The 19,409-nt window shown below is 37.8% G+C and overlaps 1 protein-coding gene across 1 annotated transcript in view; it reads left to right on the forward strand.

Moving 5' to 3' along the window:
• Positions 1 to 19,409, forward strand: part of WWOX (WW domain containing oxidoreductase) — a gene marked incomplete at its 3' end in the record, with an annotated part of 253,755 nt that overhangs the window by 26,943 nt on the left and 207,403 nt on the right. The window contains exon 5 of the mRNA XM_082489623.1: positions 2,802 to 2,908. Within this exon, the coding sequence (XP_082345749.1) occupies positions 2,802 to 2,908 (107 nt within the window). The remainder of the gene's footprint in view (positions 1 to 2,801; positions 2,909 to 19,409) is intronic.

Consider the following 19,409-nt stretch of genomic DNA (forward strand, 5'->3'; position numbering starts at 1 on the left):
GAACCTTTATGTGGTTTGGGGTACCTGGAGTTGGTTTTCTGGTTTTGCATAAACCTAGCCGTCCTAAATACAGTGCAAGATTGTTCATGAATGAGTTTGTAGTTTAAAAGATGTCAAATGGGCAGAGACATCAGCACTTGACCTGTGGCAGTATTTTGAATGGAAGGATGGACTGCTGCTTAAAAATCCTCTGAAAAGAGGGGTTTTTTTAGGCACATCGTTTCATGGAAAGGTTCAGAACATGTCTGCTGAAGGGTGAAGAATCACCTGTTGGTGGCCCGGAGGAGAATGAGTATGTCCTAAAGGGGAGTCTTTAAAACTTCTAACTAAGTTTGCAGGGAAAAAATCAAGGTGGTGTTAATTTTAACTTAATTTTCAGCATGTAACTTACTTGGTTAAATTTTAATCTTTCTCAGTTTATTTTATAATGAAAATCAATTACTAACTTTAACAGAGAATGGCATGGAATTTATTATTTTGCACAGTGTGGCATGGGGTAGAGTTAGCGAAACATTGTCACACTTAGCTAATTAAACTGGCCGTCGCCTCTAGATCTTTGTATAACAGTAGAAAACCTGTATTCCCAGGCATTCCAAATAATTTTTGATATTATGGTAAGCTGGTCAAAATAAGTGTATTTTTTGTGCAAAACAAGAAGCATAGAGCTAGCTAATAGTGCTCTGGTACAACATGTCTTACATTAGTTACATGAAAAATTCTAGTTAAGTACGCTTAAAGTGGAATTAGGAACAGGGGAAATCTTTGCATATGCTGTAGCTGAATTCATGTGCATGCAATGAATTACCCAGGTAATTAAAGTTGCTTGGTACAATGAATGGCTTTAAAAGAGATACAAGAAAATTGCTTGGACTTAAATACCGTAAGTGTGTAATTGCAGAAAATGGTATAAATTTGCCTTGGTGTCTGTTGTTTCTATAATGTAAGTTACGTCTTGTGCTGTAACTGAATTTTGTTGCTCCAGGGTGTTTTGGAAGTGAGACAGCCCATCTTAATAGGTTTTTTGGTAAACAATTTTTTGAAAGGAAAACAGGAACATGCTTTAAATATCATAAAACTAAAACAAATTTCTCTTTGACTTCTTCATGTACTGAAATTGCTGGGCATTTCAGTTTGATTTTTCTTTTTCTAGTTTAAGCTTGTCTAATTGGAACTCATTAAGCTACGTTATGCCTCTTTCAGCTAGATGGAAATTTCTGTCATTGCTACAGTTCTCCATGGAGATGGGCACCCAGTGATACTATTGAATACAGCACAAATATGTAGTAGCTGACTCTTGATAGAAACCCGGGTTCTGGCTTAGTTCTCTGCACTTTATGGGCATTCTGCATGCTCAAAACCTCATCATCTCCTGGTGTCAATCCTCAGATTTTTTCCAATTAAATGAAGTTTACCTTGGACCAACTTCTACGCAGCTTTTCATTAATGAATCGAACAGTGAAACAGCACGCTTACAAAGCTTGCAGATGATGTCAAGGTGGAAAGAGTTGCAGCTTTTGGTGGACAGTTTCATAATTTGAACTGATCTCATTAAATTGCAGTACAGTCCCAAATTAACAAACTGAAATTAATCTGAAATCTGACGGCTCCTTTTAGAAAGGAGAAATGAAGTGCCCAAATTCAGAATGGGAAAGAAATGATTAACAGTATTGCAAAAAAAGGTTGTGTGCAGTTGGTTAGAAATTCACTGTGAAACTTTGTTCTGTGGATGAAAGAAAAAAAACCTGGGGATATAGATTCATGCTGTGCTTTAATTGCGGCAAAGTGTGAACTGTCTGTCCGCTTGTTTCAGATTTAGAAAGAATGTGCTTGCAGATTAAGTCATATCAGTGAGTTATGCAAAAGAGGGAATTTTTCATGGATTATTATTTCTCTTTGTCATCTGGTGCATCCAGTGACCCGTTTAGTCCCGTGATACTATAACCAATATGTTGAAGCTGCATGGTGTTTGATTGATTATTCATAATGAGAACAATTGTGGAAAATTGTTCTCCATATATCAGTTGATGATGGGACAAAAACTGAGTTGATTTTACACAGATAATTTCAGGAAGATTTTAGCAAAGATTTTAAAGTGCATGAATAATAAAACATACACGTAGATTACAGATCTCCTTAGGTAGAATCTAGTTTTCTAAGAATGAGCTCAACAACCCCCTTCTGGGAATAGTTTAACACTTGGATAGTTCCCTGGTTTTGTGCAGCAGCGTTCTGCAGATGGGGTGGTGTTCAGCTCAGAAAAAGGAGTAGTTATCTTCATGGGATTTTGACTCTTAATCCCTCACGCATCCCATTGGGTGATCCCCACTTGCCATAGGTGGTCCTCAGATTGATGAATCAAAGGCTACCTGTGCATCTGAAGAGCCCAGAGCTCAGATGTAGAATACTCCATCACTTTCAGTGTGGTGTTGCCAGGCGTAAACGTTCTGCAGTCTCACTGTATGGCTCATTCTTCACAGTCAAATGAGTAAGGAGTAAGTATAATCCTGCTCTTCTAACACTTAAAGACACTGAGGCAGATAAATTGAGTCTGCTTTCTGAAGATCCCAAGCCTATTTTGCACAAAATATATACAATAATTGTCCCAGAGATCTGCTCAAATTGAGGTGTCTATCTTTTTTCATATGTACTCTTCGAAGCTGGGTCCAGGTGACTATCGCACAGGTAGTCAGACTACAGGTAGCATCAGTATCCTTAAATGTGTGGCTCACCTTTTCAGATAATTTTACAGCTCTGTTTTGTTACTGAGATCTATTTCTGACTACGAAAATGTTTCGTCATAGGTTTTGAAACTGCAAAGTCTCTTGCACTGCATGGGGCACATGTTATCCTGGCCTGCAGAAATATGTCAAGAGGCAGTGACGCTGTACAACGCATTCTTATGGAATGGGTAAGTGAATCTCTATAGCATCCAACGCTAAGCTATGTTTTTCAAGATACAAGGTCTTTTGTGCAGTATGAGCAGTGAAATGGATATAACATTGCCATGCAAGAATCTAAGGAAGAAGGCATTTGTCATATTTTGTAATATCCTGTTCAGTCACTGGTATATTAGTGATAGAGATTTTTCATTTCGTGACTGTATCGGACTGCAAGGCTTGCCATGCTGTTACTGCTCATGTTACGTACAGATGCTTTGTAAGGGCGAAAATGTTTGAAAGAACCACTGAGGCATGTTTCATAGTTCGTAGGACAGCATATTCCCTGAAGCAAAGTGAATAACTGAAGGAGATTGTACACACTTGGATATTAGAGACAACCACTGTTTTGCCCATAGTTTTTATGCTGTGCGAGACTTCAGAGGATCATTCTTATGCTCTTCAAAACCACGAATGTTTCCCTCCTTTTCTTTCCCAGTCCATCAGGCCCAACAGCACTGCTGCCAGGCAGTCCATCTCAATGTTTTATTTCCTTCCCTTTTCTTCCTTCTTTCTTTCATTTTTCTTCCATTTTGTCATGCAAGTACAAGCTCTTCAGTACTATTACCTTGTTTCTCTTTGACTTCTAACTTCCCCCTTCTCTCTCCCCACCTTTTTAATTTATTCATTGTTCTTAATTTATTCCTCCCACAATCATTTCCTTGCTAGCAAGTATTGCGGGCTACTTTTGTCTGAGCTTGCTATGACTGCTGACTTCCATCTGTTGACACAATCCTATACCCTTTACTTGAATAATAAACCACAGGGTAAGATTCTCGGAATTTTATTTCTTTCCTGCTAAAATTAGTGATGAGTGTTTTAGCTTTATTTCCCAAGCTCTGAAAAATTTTTCAACGGCTCCCAGATGATATGGGAGAACACTCTGTAGTATTAATATTTACACATAAGTAGTCTACAGATAATTATAATATTTATTAGCGCAAAACAAACAGTACTTATTACAAGTATTTCCAAATAAGTGATGCTTATGATACTGCTAATTTCAATAACCACAAGTTTCTTCAAGAAACAGTCTTTGGATTTAGGCCTTTTGCTCTTGACCGGGTGATATTAATGATTTACAGTGAAGGACTGGGAGGGAAAGATATCTCCCTTTCCCCTTCAATACTTCACATGAAAGCTCTCTTTCTGTTTTGTATTTCAAGAGTGTGGAATTCCAAGAGAATTCCAACAGGGGCAAGCATAATGTGCGTTGCTTAAAGTTATTCTGTCCACTCTCTTTGAATAGAACTGGATTTGTTGATACTCTGTCTTTTCAATTTAGTAGTCCCAGGCCAGCTAAATATCGCTATAGATATGTTTTCCATGTAACTAAAACAAGGCAGTACTGAGTGCATTTTATTTTAAAAACATCCCATTACCCCCTTAATTCTAAGCATATCTCTGAGCACTTTGAAGGCAATGGGAGTTCAGGAGTACTTGTCTTAATACCTATGTTATCTTGCCAAAAGTTAATGAATTGTTAATTGAATGAAGATCACTGAAGGTCAAATTACTTCAGAAATACTGCATTTATTTACTAAGAGTTTTCAAATTCTAATTGTTCACAAAAGAATCTCATCTGTAAACTGGGTAGCTGGAAAACCTTCAATGCATCTTTGTAATGGCTTTGTTGTTGTTTATTGAGAGGGACTAATTAACTTTGATTATTGCACTAATATTATGGCACTTTGACAGTCCCTCAGATTTATGACTCTGGGAAAATAAACAAATGAAATGCAGGTGCTGGAGCAGAAAGAATAAGTTATTACTGAACTTTAATTACTTGGAGTGTGTAACCAGGAGAGAATTAGTTGATGAATTACAAGATGCTTAAAATTTACATCAAATTGTAAGCAATCTTGAGGAAAACAAACACAAAAACGTGCTCCAAAGTCAGTTACTGAAAACAAACAGACAAAGATTAATTTGATTGATTGATAGTAATATTAAAATATTGATGTAAAATATTAATTTTTAGCTTATAGGTGTAACTACAGAGCAGGAAGTTTTTAATGGAAATTTCTTTCCTAAAATTAAAGAGTTTATGAAAAATGCCAACAGCCTCTGCATATGGTTCAGATGAATTCTCAGTATGTAGCTGCAATTATCCTGCTGTAAAGAACTTCAAAGCATCCACAGTATTTTGTCTCCCTTGTTCCTAGGGAACACATAATTATTGAAAGGAAATTGGTTTACTTTCCAATTTGGAACCAATTTTTTTAAAATACAGCTGTTTGGGATGCAGCCTTACAAAGCCTCACGTTCATGCTATTTGAGTAGTATTTTTGGCAACAAGAGCGCTACCTAGTTGTTTCATGTTTTCTTGTATATTTTTGAGATGAAGTTTCTGAGCTGCACTATAAATACTGTCTTCCTCCAATATTCTGTGGGGTAGAAATTTGGTAAATAAGTGCCTACTCTTCAACTGAATGTCCAAACCCCATTTTCTTTGAATTTGCATGAACTATATTTTTATAACGAAAAAAATGTTGCTGTATTGGAGTCTAGTGTGTTTACATGTCATAAGTGTTCTCTATTGGTAACAAAATTGGTATTTCTATAATAACATGTATACTACCAAAAGCAATGTGTATCCTATGCTGGCTTTTCTGTATGCTTTCATACTTCAGGTTTAAATGTCTGACAAAGAATATCTCCTTTTTCATTCTGTTTTTTGACTGATGCAAAAGAGCGTTCTGCTTATTTTGCAAGGAGACAAAATAATTAAAAATGTGTAAACAGCTATTATTATTTCAAGGTTTTGATACAATTAGCTAATTGATGGTCTGTATTAGCTAAAGCCTGAAATATATATGGAAAAAATGTAATTCTTGAAAGGCAAATAAAACAACAACGAACCACCACCACCACAACAACAAAATACCCCAAATCAAACTTACTGTAATGCAGCATTTAAAAATAAAATACAGCATATGAAACAGGTACTTAGGAAAACTATCCTGCTTGTTCCCTCAGTGAGGCTATTTGTGACATCGCTGCCTGGAACACCAGAAACTGAGTGTCTGCAGAGAGGCAGCTCTTCTTTGGGCCTCTTGTACTTTTAAATAAGTTGTTAGGCAAAAAACAAAAAAAAAAACAAAAAAAACCAAAAAAACAACCAACATTTTCAATCTGCTTTTAGGGAAAGCTGAAAATCAAGTTTATAAAGGGAAAATGGGATGGCTAAATGGCTTGGAAAAACCAGATTGTTAAGATTTGGAGAAAACAGGAGGAATAATGGGAGAAAATAAGATTTTTTTTTTTATTATTATTTTTTTTTTTTTTTTTTTTCAGATTAGCTGCCGTTATGTTTAAAAAACAAGTTCAAACTGATTTGAGTTGGCTGTTGGAGGCAAATCTAGAAAACTTTGGTTTTAACAATTTAACAAAGAGCTGTTTTATAGAGTTAGAGCCATTTGAGTAGGGATTACTTGTATAAACTTGCTAATTACTTTAGATAACTGACATTTGTTTGCAACCTGCAGTATTCCAGTTATTTTCTTTCTAAACTACAGCAGAATTTTGCTAATACTGCAGATAGAGGATAATTGCCTTATGAATGGGTTGTGATGAGTTTTAATGTGACTCATCTAGCTAGTCTGTCAAATATAATTTTTATAGAGTGGTCTAGTACAATCAAATGTTTTATATACGTGCATATATATATACAGAGAGAGAGAGAAAAGAAGAGAGAGTATGTAAAAGCAGCGGATAAAAAGAGAGATCAGTATAGCCTTACATTTGGTATCTTGAAAATGAATGTTGTTCACGCACGATGACATTCAATATCAGTTTAAAACTGTTTGATAATTTCTTGCTCAGAACAGAGGAAATTAGAATTCTAGAGTTATGATTCATGTTAATCAGAAAGAAATTGTCAAACATAAATCTTTCCTTGAGTAGTGAAAAGGCCTGAAAGCAGCCAAGAAAAAATATCAATACTTTGCAAAGGAGGAATGATTGTTCCAATTCGTAGCTTAATTGACTTTAAGGCTTAATGAAAAACACTACAGTGCTGTTTGTACACATAGTTGCTCTGACGAACGCTGAAATCTATGCTCCAGGAAGAGAAGCTAGGTAATTTATTTTACATTATTATTGATATAATTTTCTAATTGAGTATGAGCAGAATGTTTGGATAAGACTATAGCTCCAGATGTTAGCGGTATTCTCAAGAAAATACTTAAGAATATGAATGAATAAAATATTTCATAAATCACAGCTTTTCTTGCCAAGAAGCCCTCATTTATTTATTCCTGTCAAATAGTCTTTGAAGTAGATATTAAAAGATAAATTGTACGTTTAATATTTCATAAAAAGTATAATGTTTCTTTTGTAATTATTCCTCAGTGTTAAGCCTACAGCTACATCAAAGATTAGATTAAACTGTAAAAAGAAAATTTGGGTTTCCTTTATATGTAGAAACTTACAAGGTGGAAATGTGACAAGAGAAGAGCGAATGGCTATGAAGAAAACCAACCAAATAAACGTGACTCCTTGCTGTATTCCTTCCCCCCAAAGTATTCTCCACCTAAGGAGTGATTTATATTCTTGCTGATTAAGTAACTGAATGAAATTTAAGTGAGCCTTTTGTATTCCAATTGTAATCTTGCAAAGCACAGAAAGGTGAGGAGCAAACTGGGCACGTTTACATGGCACATGGGCAATAGTTTTCATGTGTCGACGATGTGCGTTTCCATCTCAAGGAAGGGGACTGATTTCCCATGTAGTGTTTTGCCTCCACTGGTGTCCTTGTCTTACGATTTTTTGTGTGTGTGCGTGGAATACAGGATAACTCTGTAAAATATGCTTCTCTCTTAGTCTCTTGATACTAATGGATGCTAATCTTGATAGAGAAGATAAAATTTCCATTTCTATCCATTGGATGTTAATTTTGTGAGCTTTTTCTGTAAATTAGTGAGACTATTAACACAGGATTTCCATATCAAGACTATGTAAGAATACATTAGAACCAGCACAATAAATTGTTCTTGGAATTAACTTGCGTGAATGATTCAGGGAGGGCATCTCATCATGATTAGTGACAGATTTTCATTTATAGAAAAAAATGAAGAATGTGTAAAAAAGATGGCTTTGGAGATGCAATAAATGCTGAATGAAGCCACAGTCTGTTAGTACAGAATTAAAGACTTTTAAAGTGGTGCTAAATAAAAGCTCATAAAAAGTAATCTCTTCAGAATAGAAAGTATTTCAGAATATCACACTGGTAGAGTACATGTGTTTCTGTGAAAATATTATTTCCAATATTGTGTTGTTATTTTGTGATAAAGAATTGTATTGTTTCAAAGCATGATATTCTAAAACTATGTATTATCGGTTCACATGCCATCACAGTGTAATATACAGTTATAAAAGCCTGCGGTGTATAGACATATTTCATCGTCCAGCGCTCTGAATAGTGACCGCGCTGAAGAATCAAGATAAAAGCAGTTATCCAAACCTTGCTACGGGGAACAGGCCTTGCAGGAAGAGGCACTATCTTTTATTAAGCTAACTGGTAATGCAATAAAAAAATTCTGCATCAACGTGTCTCACTTGCAGCCATAGACACTCGAACGAAAGCATTATTGCCACTGCTGAGTGTAATGCTTGCTTTTTTTTTTTTTTTTTTTTTTTTTTTTTTAAGGGTGTGATCCAGATCTTTCTGAAGTGAAGGAATCTCTTAATAAACTGTAATTGCAATGGAACCAGACCTGATGTTACTAGTGGAGAACTGATAGCATAAGCCTGAACCAGTACTGGTGCTAGTAACAGCTAATTGAGAACAGTGTGAGAGTATAATCAGACTTTGGTCATAATGTTCAAGAATTAATTAAGTTCCTGTGAGTAATCTGCTCAGCTGAGGCACCTTAGTGATGTGTGCTGCAAAGCTATTTTCCAAATACAGATGGACAGTGAATTGTTAAATAATGGTAGGCGCAATTTTTAAGCAGTGATAGCACGCATACACAGCACTGAGAAAAACTAAATGTAATACAGTCTTCTAATACACCCTGTTTGTATAAGAAGCTGGAAAGCAGTTGCTTTTGTATTTTGAATTCTTCTGACACATTCAGAGGTGGCAGTTTCTTTCAGTTTGTGGGCTTGTATATCGGGACAGTAACTATCCACGGGGGCAGGTCTCAACCTGTCAGAGCTGTTGATCTTATTATCAGTGAGAAATCTGTGATCTTCAAGTTCTGCCAGACTCATCTCTAAAAACAGCTGTTAATCAGTGAATGTAGCCACTGACAAGAACAAGCAGCTTTTTAATGATTTGTGAGGAAATTTGTGTTTAAAAAAACAAAAAACCCCACACAAAGTTAAAAACATTAAACGGATTAAACAACATTTACATGGATGAATTGTTGAGCTCTATTTTTTTGTAGACTATAAACATATGGCATGAATTTGCTCTCATTACAGATGCTGAGAAAAGGGAAAGGCAAATATTTATATTACATTCATGTTTTACAGTAAAAACACTGTTCAGTTTGTTTATACAGTGCCACTGTTACAGTTTTTATGGTTAGTAATGAAACCACTGTAAAACAGAGTCTGAATTATATAGCAGATGTGTTAAGACCCTAACTTTCAGGGCCGGGCATCCTTCTGAATACTGATGTCATTTAGTCAGGGAGTCGATGTACTGGCTACAGCTGAACTGTTTGCATGCCTACATCTTATAGAGTCATAGAACGGTTTAGGTTGGAAAGGACCTTGAAGATCATTGAGTTCCAACCCCCCTGCCATAGGCAGGGACACCTCCCACCAGACCAGATTGCTCAAAACCGCATCCAACCTGGCCTTGAACATCTCCGGGGATGGACCTTCCACAGCTTCTCTGGGCAACCTGGGCCAGTGCCTCACCACCTCAAAGTGAAAAATGTCTTCCTAATATCTAATCTAAATCTGTCTTCTTCCAGTTTGAAGCCCTTCCCCCTTGTATTATCGCTATGTGCCCTTGTAGAAAGTCCTTTCCCAGCTCTCCTGTAGGTCCCCTTTAGGTACTGGAAGGCCACAATAAGATCTCCTCGGAGCCTTCTCTTCTCCAGGCTGAACCAACTCTCTCAGCCTTTCCTCATAGGAGAGGTGCTTCAGCCCTCTGATCATCCTGGTGGCCCTCCTCTGGACCTGCCCCAACAGGTCCACGTCTTTTCTATCTTGGGGGCTCCAGAGCTGGAGGCAGTACTCCAGGTGGGGTCTCACCAGAGCAGAGTAGATGAGCAAAATCACCTCCCTTGACCTGCTGGATGCGCTTCTTATGATGCAACCCAGGATACGGTTGGCCTTCTGGGCTGCGATTGTGCATTTCCAGCTTGTGTTGAGCTTCTCGTCAATTGGCACACCTAGGTCCTTCTCCTCTGGGTTGCTCTCCGTCCATTCTCTGCCCAGCCTGTATTTGTACTTGGGATTGCCCTGAACCAGATGTAGGACCTTGCACTTGGCTTTGTTAAACTTCGTGACGTTGACATGGCCCCACCTCTCCAGCCTGTCCAGGTCCCTCTGGATGGCATCCCTCCCCTCCAGCATGTCTACCTCGCCATGCAGCTTGGTATCATCGGCAAGCTTGCTGAGGGTGCACACAACCCCACTGTCCATGTCACAAACAAAGATGTTGAACAGCATGGGTCCCAGCACCTACCCCTGAGGAACACCACTTGTCACTGGTCCCACTTGGACATCAAGCCATTGACCACAACTCTTTCTGTGTGACCATCCATCCAGTTCTTTATCCACCAAGTAGTACATCTGTTGAATCTATGTCTCTCCAATTTAGAGATCAGGATATCATGTGGGACAGTGTCAAAATCTTCATCAATACATCTTCATCTGTACTTGGCTCTGCACTGTTACTGTACGAAAGATACAGTTTTATTATCCAGATGAATACATTGATATTTTGAAGTAATTACATTTATGAAATATAAAGCCAGTCAGTGTGAGTGAGTGCAGGAGGCTTTAAAGGATTTGGTGGGCATTTTCCAAGAGTTTAGGACCTCATATGGCTTATATTTCTGGTAAACAGGGGTAAATTAATTAATTTGATGTGTATTTTATTTCTCAATGTGATTCTCTTGAAAATATTTTTATTCTGAGTTTTCAGAACTGAGTTCTTATTTAATAAATGAGGATTAAGGAAATAGACATAAACATATCACAGAATCTCAGAATGGCAGGGGTTGGAAGGGACCTTTGGAGATCATCTAGTCCAACCCCCCTGGGATTCACCCAGAGCAGGTTGGACAGGAATGCATCCAGGCAGGTTTTGAATATCATCAGAGAAGGAGACTCTACAGCCTCTCTGGGCGGCCTGTTCCAGTGCTCTGGCACCTCAAAGTACAGAACTTTTCCCTCATGTTCAGATGGAATTTCCTGTGTTCCAGTTTGTGCCCATTGCTTCTTGTCCTGTCTCTGGGCACCACTGAAGAGGGTCTGACCCCATCCTCTTGACACCCGCCCTTTAGATATGTATAAGCATTGGTGAGATCCCCTCTCAGTCTTTTCTTCTCCAGGCTAAACAGAGCCAGGTCTGTCAGCCTTTCCTCATAAGAGAGGTGCTCCATTCCCTTGATCATCTTTGTAGCCCTCTGCTGGACTCTCTGCAGTAGTTCCTTGTCTTTCTTGAACTGGACACATTGCCCCAGGTGTGGCCTCACCAGGGCAGAGTAGAGGGGGAGGATGACCTCCCTCGACCTGCTGGCTATGGTCTTTTTAATGCACCCCAGGACACCATTGGCCTTCCTGGCCACCAGGGCACATTGCTGGCTCAGGGTCAATTTGAAGTGGTTTAGCACTGTGGAATTTTTACATGTGTAGGAAATAATATTTAAAAAAAGGTCTGATAATATAAATGAATTATCTACTCTGTAAAAGGCAGAAATCTTTATTTTCCTTCATCTTCCTCTTAGATTTGAGGAAAACCCATATAATGAAGCATATATTGAAATAAACTGAGACTTCTTTACAAACATAGGGAAGGCAAGCAGAAAGATTTCTACTTGAATGAAAAATTGGATGCTGTTGAAGGAAAAGAATGGTGCAACAATTATCTTTATAGCTAGGAAAGATGATAGTACTTAAGAAGAATGAGTAAGTGCAGATTGTTTGTCTGTCAGTACTAGGGAAGAGGCTGTGATACCCTTTGAGTAGGGTGCCCATTGCCATTTGTAAGCCATTTTGATCACTGTATCTTCATCAAATCATGGAAGAGCTTCTGTGGTTGTTACTGCCTGTTTCATCCATCCTAGGACAAGCCAAGATGCCACAGAAAGAAGGGGTTTCTTCTCCAAGAAGCACATGAGGACTGTTTAGGGAAAAAAACGGAGGGTGACGACACATGACACAAATCCTGTAGGGGCATAGACTTTCAGAGATACATATTCCACAAGACCCTGCTGACTTGCCAATTACAGACTTTTTGTCATGATGGTGAGTATTATTTAGCCTGCAGGTGTTCTTTCCTTCAGAATGAATCATAGAATCACAGAATGGTTTAGGTTGGAAAGGACCTTGAAGATCATTGAGTTCCAACCCCCCTGCCATAGGCAGGGGCATCTCCCACTAGACCAGGCTGCCCAAGGCCTCATCCACCCTGACCTTGAACACCTCCAGGGATGGGGCAGCCACAACTTCCCTGGACAACCAGAGAATGGCCAGACTTTATTAACTGTGGAGGAATAGAACCAGAGTGTTTTTCACTTTTTTAGGGAAAAAAAAAAAAAAAAGATTTTTTTTTTGTGATGGTTTGGTCACTTTATCACCTTTTGGTTTTCTACCTTGTACAAGAGATTCATTGTTCCTGAAAATATGCTTGGATAAGGTGGTGAATAAATGGGCTGGGAATGTACGGAGAGGAGAGGAGAGGAGAGGAGAGGAGAGGAGAGGAGAGGAGAGGAGAGGAGAGGAGAGGAGAGGAGAGGAGAGGAGAGGAGAGGAGAGGAGAGGAGAGGAGAGGAGAGGAGAGGAGAGGAGAGGAGAGGAGAGGAGAGGAGAGGAGGAATTAAAGTGGCTGGTTATAATTTTTTTTTAACCATCTTCACAATTAGTCTGATTGTAACATAAGCTTGTAATATATTCCATTAATGAAGAAGACAAGCTTAGCTTATGGTAAATACAGTACTAAGTGTTTATAGTGCATTTCCTATTTTACATGATTCTCTTTATAATTCTGCTTATCTTTTCATTCTAATTCCCTAAAGGATGTATAAAAGAACCCCTAAAGAGAGTAATTACTGCTCTATTCCTTAACCAAGGCTCCTTTTGCAAAAAGAAATCTGAGCTGCTTTTTAAAGAAGGCAGTTTTAAATAAAAATGCAAATAAGCTGCTTTGTAACCACATTAATTACCCACCTAGCCTCTTATTACCGTGTTTGTATTGTTTGCAAACACTATTTACAGTGGTGTGGAAATTACCATTCCTGGGCCGGAGGACGGCTGTTGTTGGTAGGTTGTGCTTTGGAACCAATTAGAGTGAACCTTGTCTCCAGCGGGGCTCGTGGGAGAAGGCATAGCCTTGCGATGTCAAATAACGGCATTAACTCAGGCTGCACAGGCACCCTCTTGTAATTATATTATTGGTCCTCTTTTGCTTCTGCAATGAGTTGCATTCTCTGCATTTTAAAACTAACAGGCAGCACTGTGTCTCGCTAATGATTTAATATGTGCTGTGATAATTTTTTATGAAAGTCATGGTGAAATCCGGTGGGTCACTTTGGTCCCCAAATTGGTTCTTTGCTTTAATTTTATAAAAAGTAAAAAAAAAAAAACCAACCCAACTAATGCTTGTGTTCAAGATCTCATAGATTACCACGTAATTGACTTTTCACAGTAAAACCCCAACTTTATTTCATTATCAGAAGCGAACAGGATGGAGTATCTGTTAGTATTAGTTGTAAACACTATGTTAGCTGGCAATAATTGAATGGTCGCAGGTCTTTCAAGACTTTGAAGAAACGGAATGTTTTATAGTAAAATGTAGTCGTCTTTGTCAAGTGAAATGCACACCTGTTGCTAATCTAGTATGTGTTGTGTTCTTTTCTTGGTTTTCTATGTCACTTATGATTGTGAAATGGGCCTTTACTCTAAAAATTGCTCAGAGATGAAAACTAAACCAAAGAGAGATCTCAGCACTCATGCTTTTGGAGTTGCAAATGTTTTCAGATCCCAAAGAGTTTTTGATGAGTCACAGTTTGATGGTCTGCAATGTGAAGAATTGGTTCTTCAAGATTTACTTGTTTTCTTAGACTTGTAACCAGTCTGCCACTATGTTAAATGAGTCTTTTGAAGTTTTTTTGGTAAGCTTAATATGGGGAAGAAAACGTAGAGCGATTATTTTCTTCCGACTTCTGAAACTGTACTGCATGTATCTGCAGTGCTGTGACAGTGTGATAACGTTTAAAGAATACTTGCTGATAAAGACAAAAATGTTAAGGTCTGTATCAGTTCTACTGTAACGCTGCATATAGAAGAGTAGGAAAATAGCGACTCCGGCACGGTGTATACGACTCTGCGTAATTGTTATGCATTAAAAAAAAGAAATAAAAAAAAGACGTTCATTGCTGGATCACTTCTAGATTTTTACTATAAGGCAAGGGACTAATGTGAGGGCATCAAAAGAAGCACTGGCTTGGTTCGTGATCCACAATAGCTTATAAAACTGAGGATAATTTTCTGGCTTGTATGACTACAGAGCAGTGTAAGTGGCATAAAACACCCATAGATGGAGTTCAACAAGAATACAGAAGATGTATAGAAAGCAAACTCGCTAAGTAGAGTGCTCAAAAGGTATTACTAATTTGTTTGCTTGTCAATAATATTTCTAAATCTTTTATTACTGTGAAGCCAAAGCTTTTTTTTTTTCTTCTTAATTTACTGTCCTCTCTTACTTCTCCTCTTCTTTTAGTTCCCTTTTATCCTGATAATTATCCTTGGAGGGGGTAAGTTGGGGACAGAAGAATATTGGACTTTGCTTGATTCCCTGGATTTCTCTTTCGTAGCCTGCTACTTTATCTTTTATCGCACTTTGTGATATTTAGTGCTAGCTGCAAGAAATTAGAGTGCTGTCTTTGAAAATCTCCATTTTAGCAATGTGTGATGAGAACTATTGTTTATCACGTGTCCAGGGAGAAAGTGGTCCAAGTGGGATGCAAAATGGTCATGATTCTTTAGGTAATTTCACAAACTAATAATGAAACCTCTGGGCTGTCCCAGACATACTGATTTTTGTATGAATAAGATGACTTATTATCTGCTTATTTAACTCAGTTGGTTAAGGCATTAGGGTAAATAGTCATGATACCATTGTGCTGATAACATATATGAGGCTTAATTTAATAAGAAGCTGTAAATCTAAGGTATATCTATGTGCTGCTATTGAAAAGAATGTATATTTATCTTACCAATGTTATTAAAAGATCCGTTTCCAAAGCCCACTGAAAATACTAATTTTCTGTTGCTTAGAAGAGTTTTTGGTTCAGACCCAAAATGTCCATATACATGAAGATTGTTTGGAAGAGGCAGAACTTTAGTTATATGCCTGCAGCCATTTGTCCACACTTAATTTCCAAGCGTTGAGATATCTGCCAATATTGCCATAATTTGTGTTATTTAATGTCAAACATGGAAAGGTGATTGTACTCTCCTTCTATTTTATTTTTTTTCTAAATTCTGGATCTGTGTTAGTGAGATTTATTAGAGCTGCGTTGAGGGTGTACACACAAGATATAACTACCCTTTCATTATGAAGCGAGGTAATTTAAAAATCTTTATTTTGATCCTTTCTGTTTTATGTCTTGGAAAGAAGCACTTCACATGTGTGCTTTCCCAATTGTGCTAGAGGGGAAAGCGTGCATTACTTTTGAATGCAATTTGTCCTGTTAAAAATTCATTTGGATTTTTACTTGTGATTTGCCACGTGAGAACTCTGAAGCAGAGTGCATTGGATATAATGGTACCCCGGCAGTGAACAGGTGAACACTTTCTTGGTGTTTTCTAAACAGCAACTCTTGTTCCTTTAATAGTACTCTAGTGATGAGGGGATTTCATAATGAAAAGTTACATTGAAAACACAATTGAAAACACAGTCTAAGTGTTCCAATTTTGGCGCTCAACCCCTACTCATTTGGTCCCAATAAAGATACCCAGTACATCATTTTGCAGAAGCAGCTTTATTACTCAGCATATAAAAATAAGGAATAGCGTGCTGAACTTGTTCTTTCCTGTATTTCATGTGAGGTCACTGAGATACAGCATTAACGTCAACAATAAACTTTGCTTATCAAATAGAAGTATTGAATTAATGTAATGGAAGGAATGTTTGAGGTAGTTTTTATTAGTTTGTTTTTGCTGGAGACATGCAAAACAAGCCTTGAACCACCTAACTGAATCTGGAATAGCTGATCCTAGCCCATAAAAGGATAAAGGAAAAATTAGCATAAAATATATAACTGAATACTTTTGTATTTTCATAAGTGTGCTTATCAAAACTCTCGTTATTTTAATTTTGAGTAAGAACACAAGTCAGGATGTCTTTACCTTAGGCTTGTACTTTGTAGATGCCTCTTCCAGCTCCTCTAAATCCTTGCTAATGTACAGCAGATACCAGCTGTGTCATTTGTAGGGTAGTATTCTTATGAGGGACTTACTGTGATCTGACTGTAGTTTGCTTTTAACTGAAACATTGTTAGGTCTCTTAGGCCTTGACTATTTGTTGGTTGTGATGACAAAGAGCTACTTGTACTTAAAGGTCCTAAACCCACCATGTTAGGCACCTTCAAAAGAGGTCTTAGCTGAGTTTTACACTACAGACAACATGGTAGACTGGTGAGGCATATCTGATCCAGCTTAGTTACATTGGTAGGTGCTCTTTTTGAAGATGCAATTATATTGCTAAAAAAAGGTTATGGTTAATATCCCTTATTTTGCCGAGGTGGAACTGGAATTAACGCATCCTGCTGATGCAGGCTTTATGCATCCTTGGAACGCTGTAACAGTATAATTACAATAATAGACGCTGCTAGGAAGGTGCAGCAGGTACACATCTGGTCTCGGCAAATAAATAAACACACTTTTTTGTTTGTTTTTTTTTTTTTTAAGAAAACATACAAATGACTGTTCATTTCCTTGCTTTCCGGAGAGTTGTCTGTTCTCTGATGTCCCAGGGAGCCAAGGGATGCTCAGGCACTGTATCTGCCCTTCTGTGCCTCATAACTTTTGATCCCGTAGAGTGCTTAAAAGCAAATTTTTCAAAAGCATAAAGATCCTTAGGATAATTAGGTTCCTGTAAGCACTGAGCTTTGTGAAAGGGTAAGTATCCAGTCAGTGGGCAAAACTGGAGGGACTTTAGGCCCTTAGACATCAGAGAACCCTTGAGAATAGGTGGGAAAGACAGTACAGGACGCAGTTCAGAGAAAATTTCAGTCCGGACGTGTATTCTGCCACGGTACATGAAGCGTTAAGAGTTCTCACAGAATTGCTAACCCGCTGTGTAGAAGAACGACTTGTATACAGCCTGCAACCTCAAAATTGGAGGTGAGGAGTATTGAAGTGGTGGTTACTCTATCTGTCCCAGGGTGACATTTGTGCCTTGGGTGGTCAGGGAGCTTTACAATTTTACTTGGTTATACTCTCTTATAATTTTTAGGAACTGCTCATTAACGTAGTCATGTTTAACATGTTATGGTTACAAACAAAGACATGAATGTATGTGCTCATTTCTAATTAATTTGTGTAATTATGTTTTATAATCTAGGTGTTTGCAAAGCAGAACATGGTACACCCCATTTACTGTCTGCTGTAGCTAATAAAAAATAATAGAATGAAATAAATCTTGAAACTCACTTTAATTGTAAGTATAGATTAGTTGTAAATTATATCTTTGTTATATTTATTTTTAATTCTGCAGTGTTGCAAGTTTGTAGAGCATACCAATTAGTGTAGTTATTCGAAGCAATGATGAGTTAATTACTGTAAATGCTGAATGTTTTTCTCTGACAATTTAAAATACAGTACCGAGTTGCTTTTTTAAAAAATGTAGGACTAGAAATAAAGGTAAAAAGGAAATGGTGACAATAATGAGACCGGTTAATGTTATAAAGATTTTTTTCAGCATTCGAAGTCATAATGTAGACAAGATGATTAAAAATACATGAAGAAGAAAAAAAAGTAACATTTAAGAATAAAACCTCTGCAACTCAACTAATACCCTTATAAATGTGGACACAAATGAGGTAAACCTATATATTTCACCCTGCATTACTGTCTAATTTGAGAAAAGGCAATTTGACTGAATTAGCTGAAATGCATTACTGTTCTTCTACCGCTGCTTATGTTGACTCGGTGAAGCCTCTCTTGCTTTGTAACTCATCTCACGCCGATTGGTAGCCTTCCACATCAGTAGTGCTCTGCTACCTAAGGCAGTAAGTGTTGTCAAGTTTGTTTTTGTAAATATGTTTAAAGAGTAGAAAATGCCTCTAGCTTAAAGTAGTGTGTTTTCCTTTCTGATGAAGAGTAGTAAATCCTACCATTTTGAAAGCTGTGCAGTATACCTATGAGAAATGAGCTGATTCACAACGTTTCCTTGAGCATGCACACTGTAAGAGATATTAATAGCTTCCTTCAGCAGTGTCCCACTTAGAGTAACTTTGAAATGCAATATTTCATTCTGTCCTGTTTAAATTAACCTTACATTTTCCTCTGAAATGGCATGACTACCTAGAGAAAATTTGAAGTGTACTATGTACATTCACACTGTAGGGGGAAAAAATGTTTCCAGGGTAGTATTTATGCATTAAATATTTGCTTTTCAATCTGGAACTGGTTGCCTCCCAGTGGAGTGCACATTTGGTAATGGAAACTGGTGGCATGCACTTCTCTGGTTGCCTTTTCAAATGATGAGAGAAATATTAAAAACTCGAGTAAGTTCCGGTGACATTAGCGATAAGTTGTATTTTTACATGCAAAAGGCTTTACTTTCTGAAGCGGCAGCAGAAGAGCGTTCCTCTGCTCCTTAAGAATGGTGCAGTGAGGCAAAAGCTCTTCCACTCCCTGGGGGAGTTTTTGGAGCCCTCCCCTGCAGCAGCAATCCACAGCCCTGTAAGGCTGAGAAAAACAATGCACAAACCTGAAAGTCCCAGACATTCAGGTTCATCTGTTTGGTCCTGTTATGACAGAAATCATTACCAGTTTGATAGATGTATTTATAAACACTTGCTTCAATATTTAAAGTACATCTGTTCCAGCATTCCTCATTTCAAGCTCGGCTGTGGATCAAGATGAAAGAAAAATTAAATTGTATATTGAAGAGCTGTTAATTGAACTGCACTGCATTTAGCAAGGGAGCATCAGCTTCAGGCAGTCAATACTACAGAGAATTTTTAATGTACTGTATCACTAGATTGTCAGTTTGTATTGGAGAATGCAAATAGACTGCTTCGAGTGGCGATAAAGCCCGGGAAACTTTTAAGTTGT

This window comes from Vanellus vanellus (genome assembly GCF_965231255.1).
Source record: "Vanellus vanellus genome assembly, chromosome: 12".
NCBI lineage: Eukaryota > Metazoa > Chordata > Aves > Charadriiformes > Charadriidae > Vanellus > Vanellus vanellus.